The sequence below is a fragment of the Vipera berus genome (genome assembly GCF_964194415.1).
Source record: "Vipera berus genome assembly, chromosome: 8".
In the NCBI taxonomy this organism is placed as follows: Eukaryota; Metazoa; Chordata; class Lepidosauria; order Squamata; family Viperidae; genus Vipera; species Vipera berus.
Window position 1 is genome coordinate 23,468,620 of NC_138211.1, and position 14,512 is coordinate 23,483,131.

General features: G+C 43.0%; 1 protein-coding gene and 1 long non-coding RNA gene across 4 annotated transcripts in view; one reads left to right on the plus strand and one right to left on the minus strand.

The window, feature by feature from the left end:
* GGCX (gamma-glutamyl carboxylase) overlaps positions 1 to 14,055 on the plus strand; it is a 30,053-nt gene extending 15,998 nt beyond the window's left edge. For all 3 annotated transcript variants that reach the window (XM_081333707.1, XM_081333706.1, XM_081333708.1), the window contains 6 exons: positions 1,899 to 2,050; positions 3,105 to 3,274; positions 12,094 to 12,224; positions 12,888 to 13,035; positions 13,174 to 13,369; positions 13,815 to 14,055. In XM_081333707.1, the coding sequence (XP_081189833.1) occupies positions 1,899 to 2,050; positions 3,105 to 3,274; positions 12,094 to 12,224; positions 12,888 to 13,035; positions 13,174 to 13,369; positions 13,815 to 13,962 (945 nt within the window). In that variant the 3' untranslated portion in view covers positions 13,963 to 14,055. The remainder of the gene's footprint in view (positions 1 to 1,898; positions 2,051 to 3,104; positions 3,275 to 12,093; positions 12,225 to 12,887; positions 13,036 to 13,173; positions 13,370 to 13,814) is intronic.
* Positions 7,383 to 12,085, minus strand: LOC308671490. Its single transcript, XR_014027212.1, has 3 exons — positions 11,950 to 12,085; positions 8,071 to 8,193; positions 7,383 to 7,561 (listed from the first exon to the last, which is right to left on the minus strand). It is a non-coding gene; the product is annotated as an uncharacterized lncRNA (long non-coding RNA).
* Positions 14,056 to 14,512: the final 457 nt, after the last annotated feature.

Consider the following 14,512-nt stretch of genomic DNA (forward strand, 5'->3'; position numbering starts at 1 on the left):
TTTTTGATGGTCAGTGCCAGATGTTGTATGATCTTAAGAAGAAACTTAGTAGCATGAGGGATGAGGGCAGTTGTGTGTTAATTGGAGCAGTCCTTACAGTTTTCATCCAGTGGAATGGAATGGCAATGAAATGCACACTGATGGTTTCCAATCCTGTGGCCATGTGTTCGTTTCCCAGTTTTTTTGCCCCAAGGGTGTGATGGTTGTGGCTTAGCAATTTTGCAGTGATGATATCAAGACCTGGGGCCTTGTTCTTTGGCAGTTAGCTCATTGCCCACATGTTTCTTCCTAAAGGGTGGCTGGTTCTGGTTCTGCTCTCCTCATCGCCCAACCGCCTCAGGGTGTCTTTGTTGCTGCCATCCAGTTCTCTACATTTCCTCTTCATCTGTTCTTGACATTTTGTTGACCAGACAGTTCTTTTCCTTGCTAGTTTTTGATGATGCTTTTATGAGAAGTTGTTCAAATCCTTTTGTCTTGGGCAAATGCATTCCTGGTGTGGCCTTTCAGGCAGGCCTCTTCTAGATGCTTGCAATGCTGATCTTAGCAAACTGTTGGCAGATTCCTGAAATCTTGTGGAAATGTTTTCTAGTTGTTGCTTCTGATTTTATGGTTTTCCAAAAATAGAGATCATTCAGGCGGCTAACCTGGTTATAACCAAGATTTTTCTCTTTTTGAATATCTCTTTCATTTACCCCCAAGTTAAAAGCAATGAAGTTTGGAAGTTGATGGGCAAAGAAAATCTTTTTGAGAAGCCCATCCAGATTCAAATTCAAGCTCATGTCAGTCGCACTGTGGCTATCACAGCAGCTACTCAGTATCCCCTGAACAGAACTTTCCAAATTATTGGAAGGCCCTTTAATTGTGCCAATTAAATGATTTAGTGATGTCCACAGTAGCTGGGCATGAAGACATTTGCAAGATACTTGGAAGTTAAATTTCTGATATTTCTTGGGACTTGGATCCTTGATGACTATAACAATATCAATGGAGAGATCCAGAACAATATCTCTGCCAGTCAGATGGGATTATTTTAATGTATTGGGGCTGTGGAATGTAGTCTTTGGCAAAGCCTGGACTATCCCTTGTATGCCTAATCTGTATTTGCTCTTCTAGCTCTTTTAACATATTTTGAACCAACAAGAATATATTGCACTTCAGACCTGGAGCCACAAACAAGCTTCAGAGTACCAAAGTGCATCTTTTCCTGGGCCTATGCAATCTCTGTGTAATTGCCCCCCAAAATACATGTTTCTACTGAGGAGGACCTGAAAGCATTTAGCAAGATACAGTATGAGCCCAGGAAAAGACAACTCTTTTAAGGAGGCTCCCCAGTATTGTAGTCTAAGCTCCCTCAAACTCTTTGAAGACCTTTTAAGCTTAGGATCTATTCTAAAGCATAGTGCACAGCTGCTTTAAGTCACATTGGAAAAAAATACACTGGGTTTTTGAGACACTCCATGTTCATATTGAAGGAAGAAGAGGAAGATTTGGATATCCCAGAGAACAGTATCTCTGGTTAATCTGTACGTACTTAATCTAAATATAAACGGAATAAATAGATGTGGTCCTATTACCTCCCCACAATGTTCTACTGTGCAACCCATAATTGAGACTCTTGTTCCCTCTAGCTTTCCTGTGGAACCAAGCTCCATATTCTTAAAAAGGCCATGCCTGTTTAGCAGTCAGGACAAAATATCCAATGAAGTATATTTATTGCCTGTGATAGTGACCTTGGAAGTTACCCATCTGATTTGGACTTAGAAGTCTGATCCCCAGCCTCTGCTGCAATGACCCATCCAATGCTCTGCACCCCCATTTCTTTTTCCTCCTCTGTCTCACCCTTCCTTCTGCCAACTGCGCGCCTGTTTTCCAGCTGAGATCTGTATATATTGGAGCAGGTCTTCACACAGAGCCGGCGCTGGAAGGACCATGCAGACATGCTGAAGCAGTATGCCACTTGCCTCAGTCATTTGTTGCATAATTACAATGTTTCGGAACCGGAGATCTACTTTGATGTTTGGGTTTCCATCAATGATCGTTTCCAGCAAAGGTTAGTGAGACAGCAGACGGCCATACCTATCTGCAAATTGTGCCAATTGTGAAAAATACATGTAATTTAGTTACAGAATCTTCAACAAATGTTGCTTCCAAGCAGAGTGTTCTTTTTTGGAATTTGTCATGCTGAAACATAAAAATTGCAAAATTGGGATTACTGAAAAAGTAGCCCTCATTTGGGGAGGTTATGGGAAGACGTTGGAATTGACTAGCGAAGGGGACGTTGCTTCCAGTGCTAGAAAGGAACAGAGACCAAATCTTGGATAATGTTTAAAACATAAAGTTAGCACCATTGTATATAGTAGCATAATTTGTTTTTTTTATTTATTTAATGTTTTACCTGCCCCTATAGATGTTTTTATAGGGACGCGGTGGCTCAGTGGGTTAGGATGCTGAGCCTGTCGATCAGAAGGTTGGCAGTTTGGCGGGTCGAATCCCAAGTGCCGCGTAACAGAGTGAGCGCCTGTTACTCGTCCCAGCTTCTGCCAACCTAGCAGTTCGAAAGCACCTAAAAATGCAAGTAGAAAAATAGGGACCACTCCGGTGGGAAGGTAACAGCGTTCCGTGCGCCTTTGGCGTCTAGTCATGCTGGCCACATGACCACGGAGACGTCCTCGGACAAGCGCTGGCTCTTCGGCTTTGAAACGGAGATGAGCACCGGCCCCTAGAGTCGGAAACGACTAGCACGCATGTAAAGGAACCTTTACCTTTACCTTATAGATGTTTTTAAATTTTTATATCTGTATATCTATCTTTTAAAAATGAATTTTTGTTTTTTAATTTTGTGTAATTTTTGTTTTAATATTTTTTTGTTTTTTTAACAATTGTCAGCTGTTTGCATCCCATCCTCTTTCTGGTGGCCTATGACCATATTAAAGTTTTGTTTGATATATTGGCATAATCCCTGGCTTCTATTCTATTCAGGAAAATGATGTATAGAAATATGATAACTTCATGGGCTTAGACAGGCAAAGCGGGGAATGGGTTGGCTCTTTCCACTGATCCATTGGTCCCTGAATTTAATATTTTCTCATTCATGTTTTTCCTAGGCTCTTTGATCCAAACACTGATATTGTACAAGCACACTGGTCCCCGTTCCAGAAGACCCCGTGGTTGAAGCCTCTTCTGATTGATTTGTCACCCTGGAGGACCAAACTGATGGAGATTGAAAAGTCGCTGGACAACCAGACCGAGGTTGTCTTCATTGCAGATTTCCCAGGTACCGAGTTGCTCTTATGTTCTCTTAGAGCCAGATTTTTGTTTTAAGCCAAGTCTATATGCTTAAATATGAAAGTCTTTCAGCTGAATCCTTGGGATGGAAGCAGAATTCAGGACCTCAGATGCAGGCTTGTGCTCTGTAGAAACTGTGGCTGCTGCTTAAATGGAGCCTCTTTTTTAACAATTTTATTCTGTTTCAAGAAAAGTTCAAACAGGGAACAAGTTTAGGAAAAGGAAAAAAGGGAAGGAAATAGAAAAAGGTTTTCAGTACAGACATAAATATAACATACAGTTACTATCCCCTTCATGGATTACTGCCTTGTCGTGGCGAAGGGGCTTGCGTAATTCAATGAAGCTATGAGCTATGCCGTGCAGGGCCACCCAAGACGGACAGGTCATAGCAGAGAGTTCTGACAAAACGTGATCCACTGGAGAAGGAAATGGCAACCCACTCCAGTATCTTTGCCATGAAAACCCTATGGACAGTACCAAAAGGCAAAACGATATGACGCTGGAAGATGAGCCCCTCAGGTCGGAAGGCGTCCAATATGCTACTGGGGAAGAGCAGAGGGCTAGTACTAGTAGCGCCAGAAAGAATGAAGCAACTGGGCCAAAGCCGAAAGGACGCTCAGCTGTGGATGTGTCTGGTGGTGAAAGGAAAGTCCAATGCTGTAAAGATTTTTTCTCCATAGGAACCTGGAATGTAAGATCCATGAATCAAGGAAAGCTGGACGTGGTCAAACAAGAGATGACAAGACTGAACATTGACATCTTAGGTATCAGCGAACTAAAATGGACAGGAATGGGTGAATTTAATTCAGATGACCATCAGGTATACTACTGTGGGCAAGAATCCTTCAGAAGAAATGGAGTAGCCTTCATAGTCAATAAAAGAGTAGGAAAAGCAATACTGGGATACAATCCTCAAAATGACAGAATGATCTCAGTTCGAATCCAAGGCAAACCATTCAATATCACAGTAGTCCAAGTCTATGCCCCAACCACCAGTGCTGAAGAGGATGAAATTGACCAGTTCTATGAAGCCCTATAGCACCTTATAGAACTAACACCAAAAAATGATGTTCTTATCATCATGGGGGATTGGAATGCTAAAGTAGGAAGCCAAAAGATAACTGGAATAACAGGCAAGTTTGGCCTTGGAGTGCAAAATGAAGCAGGGCACAGGCTGATAGAATTCTGTCAAGAGAATGCGATGGTCATAGCAAACACTCTTTTCCAACAACCCAAGAGACGGCTCTACACATGGACATCACCAGATGGTCAACACAGAAATCAGATTGACTATATGCTCTGCAGCCAAAGATGGAGAAGCTCTATACAGTCAGTAAAAACAAGACCAGGAGCTGACTGTGTTTCAGACCATGAGCTTCTTGTTGCAAAGTTTAGGCTTAAACTGAAGAAAGTAGGGAAAAGCACTAGGCCACTCAGGTATGAATTAAATCATATCCCTGTTGAATATACAGTAGAGGTGACAAATAGATTTAAGGAATTAGATCTGATAGACAGAGTGCCTGAAGAACTATGGACAGAGGTTCACGACATTGTACAAGAGGTAGCAACCAAAACCGTCCCAAAGAAAAAGAAATGCAAGAAAGCAAAATGGCTGTCTGAGGAAGCTTTGCAAATAGCTGAGGAAAGGAGGGAAGCGAAAGGCAAGGGAGAAAAAGAAAGATACGCCCAATTGAATGCAGAATTCCAGAGAATAGCTAGAAGAGATAAGAATGCCTTCTTAAATGAACAGTGCAAAGAAATAGAAGAAAACAATAGAATAGGGAGGACCAGAGATCTTTTCAAGAAAATTGGAGAAATGAAGGGCACGTTTAATGCAAAAATGGGCATGATAAAGGACCAAAATGGCAGGGACCTAACAGAGGCAGAAGAGATTAAGAAGAGGTGGCAAAATTACACAGAAGAACTATACAAGAATGAGCTTAACGTCCCTGATAATCACAATGAGGTGGTCACTGACCTCGAGCCAGACATCCTAGAATGTGAAGTGAAGTGGGCCTTAGAAAAACTGAGCAACAACAAAGCTAGTGGAAGTGACAGTATTCCAGCTGAGCTATTCAAAATCTTAAAAGACAATGCAGTAAAAGTGCTACACTCAATTTGCCAGCAAATTTGGAAAACTCAACAGTGGCCACAGGATTGGAAAAGATCAGTTTACATTCCAATTCCAAAGAAAGGCAGTGCCAAAGAATGTTCAAACTATCGCACCATTGCACTCATTTCTCATGCTAGTAAAGTCATGCTTAAAATCCTACAAGCTAGACTTCAGCAGTATGTGGATCGAGAACTACCAGAAGTACAGGCAGGATTTCGAAGAGGCAGAGGAACTAGAGATCAAATTGCCAATATACGCTGGATCATGGAGAAAGCTAGGGAGTTCCAGAAAAACATCTACTTCTGCTTCATTGACTATGCTAAAGCCTTTGATTGTGTGGATCACAACAAACTGTGGCAAGTTCTTAAAGAGATGGGAGTACCAGACCATCTTATTTGTCTCTTGAGAAACCTATATGCGGGTCAAGAAGCAACAGTGAGAACTGGACACGGAACCACTGATTGGTTCAAAATTGGGAAAGGAGTCCGGCAAGGCTGTATACTGTCGCCCTGCCTATTTAACTTATATGCAGAGCACATCATGAGAAAGGCAGGGCTAGATGAATCAAAAGTTGGAATTAAGATTGCCGGAAGAAATATCAACAACCTAAGATACGCAGATGATACCACTCTAATGGCAGAAAGTGAAGAAGAACTAAAGAGCCTCTTGTTGCAGGTGAAGAAGGAGAGTGCAAAACTTGGGTTGAAACTTAACATTAAGAAAACCAAGATCATGGCATCTGGCCCTCTCAATTCCTGGCAAATAGATGGGGAAGAAATGGAGGTAGTGACAGATTTTATTTTCCTGGGCTCCAAGATCACTGCAGACGGGGACTGTAGCCAAGAAATTAAAAGACGCTTGCTCCTGGGGAGGAAAGCCATGGCAAATCTAGACAGCACACTAAAAAGCAGAGACATCACCCTGTCAACAAAAGTGCGTATAGTCAAGGCTATGGTCTTCCCAGTTGCAATGTATGGCAGTGAAAGTTGGACCATAAGAAAGGCTGAGCGCCAAAGAATTGAGGCCTTTGAACTGTGGTGCTGGAGAAGACTCCTGCGAGTCCCTTGGACTGCAAGGCGATCAAACCGGTCAGTCCTAGAGGAGATCAATCCTGACTGCTCTTTAGAAGGCCAGATTCTGAAGCTAAAACTCAAGTACTTTGGCCACCTAATGAGAAGGAAGGACTCACTGGAGAAGAGCCTAATGCTGGGAAAGATCGAGGGCAATAGAAGAAGGGGACGACAGAGAATGAGGTGGCTGGATGGAGTCACTGAAGCAGTAGGCGCGAGCTTAAATGGACTCCAGAAGATGGTAGAGGACAGGAAGGCCTGGAGGAATGTTGTCCATAGGGTCGCGATGGGTCGGACACGACTTCGCAGCTAACAACAACAGTTACTCTAAGCACAGAATATTTCTAAAGTTCTAAACAGTTCTAATTGTCAAATGTAAAAATTAAAGTTTCATTTATTTCAGTTTCAAATAAAATATCCCAAAGTGGTTTTCAAGTAGAAATGAAGCTAGAAACTTTTCTTTAATCAAAGCAGTCGATTTCACCATCTTTGCCAACTCCATTAATCATTCTTTCATTGTGGGAATAAGTCATCCCATCTTCGTGCATACAAAAAGTCTTGCTGCTATTATCATATGGTGGTATTTTATTTCAAGCTCTTTATCCTTCAAACCTAAAAGAAAAATCTCTGGTTTTAATTGTATATCTATTCCAAGAATTCTTTGAATTAAGGTACATATCAGATCCCAACATTTCTTAGCTTTTCACCCCAAAGTTGATTAAAAAGTTATATTTGATGCATCTTTACACATCGTTCACAATTTATTAGTGTTAATACCAATGTGTAAGGACTCACTTCAACTAACCACCCAAGAAAGCAGAACTCTTGAAACAGGCAGTGTCTCAAAAGGATACTTTTATTAGGGGTCAGTGACAGCGGGGAAGTCAAGGCGAGATCTGGGGAAAAGCCCGCCGAAAAGGTATAGTTAAGCAAGCAGTATTCCTCCTCCCACTAAATTCATAATGTTCATTTGAATTCCAGCCAATCCACAGGTGGTCTGAAGAGCTGATAACTGGTACAGCTGGCACGTATCTCAAGGTCTTCTCCAGTTTCATTTCTTTGTAATCATCTTCCTGATAAAGAAGACGCATTCCTTTCTCAAAGGGATGGAGGCAGCAGGAGAGAGTAGAAAGTGAAAATTACCCCAAGCTAATGCAAAGCTCCCCCCCCAGCAGAATGGCAGCCCCCCCAAAATAGAATATATATGCAAGGAAAAGAATAAGGGTTTGGGGACCTGACACAATGGCATTAACCATTTCCATGGTTTATTTGCAAATTCAGAGGTTTTTTGCTTCACATAATTTAATTTAATTTAGCATAGATAATTGTTGATATCAATGTTTAATTTGATATAAAATAGCAGAATCTGCAAGGTCCTGCTTCAACTAGTCCTCCCAAGGAAGTAGAACTCTTGAAACAGGCATTTTCTCAAAAGGAACTTTTATTGAGAGATAGTGATAGCAAGGGATCAAAGCAAAATGTAAAGTTTTCCCACACAAAACGTTACATTAAACCATCTCCTTCCCAAACCCCACCTCAATGGGTTTGAGTTCCAGTTTGAGTTCATCCAATCCCCAGGTGCCTGGATTATGAATGCCTTACCTGGGTCTTGCTGTTTCAAGATCGCCTCTGCGATCTTTTCAAATGCTGCTTGGCATTGGGCTGGCTGAGTTTCAGTTTATCGACCCCTTTTGTTTTTAACAAGTTTGTGATAGGCAGAGCGATCTGGGCGAAAGAGGGGATGAACTGTTGGTAGAAGTTTGCAAAACCCAGGAAGCTTTCTACCTGCTTTTTGGTGCAGGGGGCCGCCTACTCTAATACTTTCTCTGGGTCCTTCTCCACCCTGTTGTGCGAAATCCTATAGCCCAGGTAGTCGGTTTTCTCTTTGTGGAATTCACTCTTTGACAACTTTGCCCGGAGTTTATTTAGGACTGCTCTGACCTTGAAAGTACAATCCTACTCGTCCCCCCTCCCAACCTTAAATTCAATCTCTTAAAGCAATACACAAGTTTAACATATGAAATGGCTACTTCTTCATCTCTTGTCAAGCAATAACATTCAATGTTAGCAGCGTTGACATCATATTCTCTAGAGTTTTAATTCTTACCTCTCCAAGTGTCTATTAGTGCCAGATTGTCTATCAAATAAAAAAAATTGGCAACTTTTCTTTAAGTTTTAGTCCTGTAGTGAAGTTCTGTCAAATTGTAACAAACTAGTCCATTCTAATCTCTCAACAGAACCCAGTTCTTACATGAAAACTTTGTCAGTGAGTCAATAAGTTGTTTAAAAAATTCCCTTCATCATTTGGCACATGAAGTCCAACAATTATTTAATCCCTTGGTTTCTAATTCTGCTGTAACATACCTGCCATGCTCATCACAGAGTAAATGTCTCTGTTTCAGTCTTATGAACCAAATATTTACATCATTTTTCCTATATGTGTCTCCCACAAACTAGTCACATCCCAATTCAGTTTTCCCAGATAATGAAAAATCCTTTTTTTAAAGTAGCTGCATTTCTATTCCCATATCTGGAAGAGACTGGCAAACTCTAACTCAGGCGCTCGGCAGCACAGCCAGTTCTTTGAGTCTTGGCTGTCCTCCTCCGTCTCTGTGTCTAGGAAGTCTCTTCTCCGGTTCTGCTCCATATTTTGTAATAAAATTCTTAGCCCTTTAAACAGAGTTTAGTCTAAACCTTTGTTGATGGATTACCTCTTCTAGTTTATTCCAACAAAATGGAATCTTTTTTTTTGTTCTTTTCTCCTTTGCCTTCAAATTTTTATTAGTTTATCAGAATATAAAATACAAAGATGATGAAAATAATGGGAAACTAGGGAAGGAAAATGGATTTCTCCAGGGTGACAGAAGGGGGGAAAAAGACAAAAAAGGCATTGACTTCCCACTCTTTTTAGCACTCTTACTAAGAGATAATAACATTACAGCCTTTTTACTTTCATACAGTAATATATATTAGCCATTTCTATAACAAACCTATTTAATTAGCAAAACCAAAATTAACGTTTCATTTTTTTCCATCACAAACACAAAATCTAGAATTGGATTCCAAATGAAAACAAAAGTAGTTATGTTCTTTTCTCTGACTAAAGTAACCAATTTAACCATCTCATTTTTTTCTTGCTAACCCTAACCTTCTACATCCATTTTAAAACTTTATACTTTTCTTTAAAATATTTCTAAAGTTAATAAATTCTAATTTTTTTAACTTCCTCTTAACATACATACTTTCAAATTCACTTTCAATAATATTTTACAGGCTTCAGGAATTACTCAAACTATATATGAGAAAAAAATTCAAATCTACTTTATACAGACAAAACTGCATTAAAGTACTTTCAATTACATATATCAGACTGGTAAAAATCCATCCTGGTTTCAATTAAGCTTTAGCTTATCCTCAAAGAGTAAAATCTTTTTCTTCACTGGCATGTCTATCAAGAAATAAATTTCTCTTTTTCTCAAGGGATTCTCAAATCTTGTTAGTAGTCTTGTTCTCTTGAGGATTGTAGATTTATTTGGAGCTCTTTCAGTTGTACAGTATTTAAACTGTCCTCATAATAGCAATTGATGTCAGATTTATATTCCAAAATTTCAGTTAAGTCCTTTGTGTTGTCAGATACTTGTGAAATTGCCTCAGTGGTTTGATAATTATATATATTACTGAGTTATTCATATTTCTTCCAGTTACTTGAATAGTTTGTTCCTCTTGCTGTTCATTTGTAACATCTTTAGAACATAATTGATCTATAAAGTGAATGGTTTTATTTAAGTATTTTTCAAACACATCTCTGACAATAGGCTGGAATCCATGTTTCTCCATCTTCATAGCTCCCTCTTGTGGTCAAAGAGTAATTTTTTTATATACCATGTTTCCCGGAAGGTAAAGCCTGCTCCAAAAGCAAGCCCCAGCTGATTTTTTGGGGGTGGGCCTAATATAAGCCCTATCCCAAAAGGAAGCCCTAGTGCGGGGCAGGGCGAGTTGGCCCAGATCTTCCATGCAACAGCAGGAGCGTGCCACCGGCCTGCCAAGTCCCTTCGCCAGCGGCCGCCAGTAGAACTGCCCTCTCTGTCCCACCATCTGCTTGCCTGCAGCCACAATGAACCAAGCCCTAGGTGAGCCCCAGCTTCTGCCCACCCTGCCTGCTGGCCCTGCTGCTGCTGGGACATTTCTCAGCCGCGTTGGGTGCCATGTGGCAGCCAAGTGACTGCCCGTGCTGCTTCTGCCTCATGGGGCTCTTTGCCTTCCTGGCCGCGCTGCTCTGGGCTGCCGTGCTGGGGTGCTCCTGCCTGGCGTGGGGTGAGTTGGCCCAGGTCTGGGGTGCCGCCCTGCCACTCGCCTGCCAGGGCCCTTTTGCCAGCAACTGCCAGTGGAACCACACTGGCCGCGCCTCTGCATTTGGACTCTTTGAGTGCCAGTCTGCACGCTGCTGCTGCACACTGCACAAGTGATCATCCACTAGGACTCCAAGGACCCTCTCACAGTTAATGTTTTTAAGCCAGGTCTCACCCAGTCTGTACTAGTATCTTTGATTTTTCCTGCCTAGATGTAAATCTTTGCTTTTATCCACACTGAAACTCATTTTGTTGGATAGGGCCCATTGTTCAAGTTTGTCAAGATCTTTTTGGATCCTGAGTTTGTCTTCTGGGTTGTGGGCTACTTCTGCCAGTTTGGTGTCATCTGCAAATTTAATGAGTCCCCCTTCAATTCCCTCATCTAAGTCATTAATGAAGATATTGAAGAGTATTGGGCCTAAGATGGAACCTTGTGGTACCCCACTGCTTACCTCTCTCCATGTGGATGTAGTGCCATTGAGGACCACTTGCTCAGTATGGTTTGCTAGCCACCTACAGATCCATCTGATGGTGGTGTTGTCTATCCCACCTTTTTCGAGCTTACCAAGGAGTAAGTTGTGGTCTACTTTATTAAATGCCTTACTGAAATCTAATTAAGATTAAGATACCATCAAGAAACACCAACCCCCCCTTGTATAAGTGCTCATGAAGAACCTTGTTAATCACATGAAAATAGGGGGGCCCCTGTAGCTCGAAGGGTAGCACCCTAAGTTGAAAACAGCCCAGAGGGCAATTGAAAGCAGTCTTCTATTCATCTTTCTTCCTCATTCTTATTCGATAGTAAGCCTGCTGTAAGTCCAACTGAGAGAAAAATTTTCCTTTTGACAGGTGTGCTAGCATGTGACTTTCTGACAAGGTCATAAAATGGGGCAAAACTCACTTTATAATTGTCTCCCTCAGCAACAGAAATGTTGGGCTCAGTTGTATTCATAGTAAGAACATTGAACTACTGAAGAAGCGGCATGACTTCTCTTTCCTGGATGCCTTCAAGCCTTGTTCTCCTTCAGGATGTTTTAGTCTAAGCTGCAGGTTGGCTCCATCTACTCTTTTGTCTCTCTGAATTGATCTTGGGTACTAAGGTGAAGCTGTTTATCTTGAGTCTTGTATTTACCTCATTGCTTCCTGATGTCAGCCAGCCACAATGAAGATGGCTCTCTTGTCAGCTGGGGGAGCTGCTGAGATGTGGGAAGAACTGTGGACCTGGGTGCTTCTGTGGACTTCGCTGTTTACATTTGGTTGTCCATCTCCATGGCAGGGCTGCACCTGGAGAACTTTGTGAGTGAGGACCTTGGTAACACCAGTCTCCATTTGCTGAAAGGGGAAGTAACAGTGGAGATTGTCAGTTTGCAGAAGAATTATACACTGCGAGAGGGAGACAAGATCCAGGTGAGGGCCAGGCTGATGTGCTGATTCTCCCCCCCTCCAAAAGAAGAGGGGAAATAGATAACATCACCTTCCCCGCTCCCACGGAACAGGATCTCATAACACGATGAGAAACTACATCAGGAGAGGGCAGCCATAGGTGGGTGTGACCTTCAGATCTGGCCTCAGGTTTCGGATGGAAGATTGGGATAACCAATCGGAGGTTTCTCTTTGCCTTTTAAAGGAACATCTCAACAGTGCTGTGTTTCACTATTCACAATAATGCAGCGAGATTAAATGGTTTTGCTGGAAGAGAAGGAAGGGGGGAGGGGCTTCCCTGTCCTGTCTGCCAAAGGTTGGAAGAAGCATGGCACCATAAATCCATGTGTGTGTGTGCATGGATTTACACACACACACACACACACACACACACACATAGATACATTTGCACAGCTTGTTATAACCCCTATGCAGTTCACCTGTTGCCAGTCAGTTGCAGTTGGGTTGCCCTGTGCCAGTTCCTCTCACAAGCTGGGCTATCTGGGAAGGCATATTACTCACCAACTTTAGGGCCGGCCTAGATACTGAGGCTCCCTGGCCCTTCGGAAAGGAGCCCTCTGCTTAGGGGCTGTCCCCAGCTGCCTTTGGCTGCCCAGAGCCTTTGCCATTTTCTCTTCTTGGTCACAGCTGCCAGCCGGGGAGTACCACAAAGTCTTCACAGTTTCTCAGGAGCCCTCGTGCTACATGTATCTCTACGTCAACACGACCGAGGTGGCTCTTGAACAGAACTTCACTCGACTTCAGGAGTTGCGGGAGAAAGTTCAGAACGGGACTGGTAAGCCTGCAAACAAGCTGGGTGTCTGGACAGGCCCTCTGCGTATCAACCCTGCACTGTGGCCTTTCTCTCTATACTTGCCTGGTCTTCAGATGTTTCACCTTCTAAAACCTGTTTTTGTCCCTTCCCTCTTCGCAGAAACGGAGCCTCTCCCCCCAGAGTTGCAGCCTGTCTTGGAAGATTCTCTGGAAAATGTGACGCAGGCAGATCCGGTGGTTCAGGCTTTCCTCCACCGCCAGCGGCGCTTGGAGGAGCTGCAAAGGAGACGCAACGCCACCCTGGCCGAGCGGCTGCAGCGTCTCATAAGCAAGAAGTACTTCATTTTCCGCAGGAGGTGAGAGAAAAGCTTGTGTGTGTGTGGGGGGGGGGTTGCTTTCCACATTCTCTCTCTCTTAAATAATTTTATTACAAGTTTTAGTTAAAATAGTAAAAGATAATACAAACTAAAAAAAGAAAAATATAAAACCAGAATAAAGGGTGCAAGAAAACAGAAAATTAAAGAACAATAGAAAGAAAAAATACTAAGAAAGTGACTTCCCACCGTCATCATGATCTCTTCCTTTCCTGTAAATTAACAGATAAAAATCTCCCATAACTCCTAACTATGGGCAAATCCAATAAAGATCATCTCCCCCAGTCTGGGTATCAGCAAAAAAAACCTAAAGCAGACTTTTGTGTGGGATGTGCATTTTACAACTCTTGGGCTCTTCAAAAAAAAGAGCTCAGTTTGGGTTATGTTGCGTGCCTCCTCCTGACAGTTTCTCTGGTTTTGCCCACAGTCTTTTGATGAGCTGCATCTCTTTGCGGAACCTGGTGTGGGGGCGCCCCCCCCTCCCTCAGCTGGCCCAGGAGGTGGCCTATGCCAACATGCAAGAGGCCAGCCAGCAGGAGATGGCACCGCAGGGGCCGGAGCGCTCGGACCTCTGAAAGTCCTCACTACCTCGGCCACCACCAGGAGCAGGAAGGTCTTTCTGTGGGCCAAGGGCCGCGGGATGTAGCCAGGCCTAAGAAGTCACCCTCTGTTGCTTAGCCAGGTGCCCTCTTTCTGAGGCTGGGGGAGTGGGCTCTGATCCTCTCCTGCCCTCGGTAGGGGGTACATCTTACCCTTGCAGGGAGGAAGAGGAAGAGGGAGGGCAGAGTTTGTGGGCTCAGCTGGCCAGCACAATTATAATCCCTCTTTGATGGAAGGAGATCAAAGATCTCACTTTTAAAACAGTTGTCTTTTCTTTGGTGGGTCTCACGATCCCACTGCGCAGCTGCGAGAAAGGATTTGGGCAGAGGGGCTGCTTTTAGGATATTCTGGCAGTTCCTTTATTAGGACTGATTTAATAAGCCAAGGGGGTTTCAGTTCTTTGCTACCATGTGGTCAGTGAAGCAGCTTGTGGGCGGGAGAGAAAGGAATGTGTGAATCCAGCCAGGGACAACAAAAAAGCCAGCCCGGCTGGCCATTTCCTAATAGCTGCCTTGCTCCTCCGTG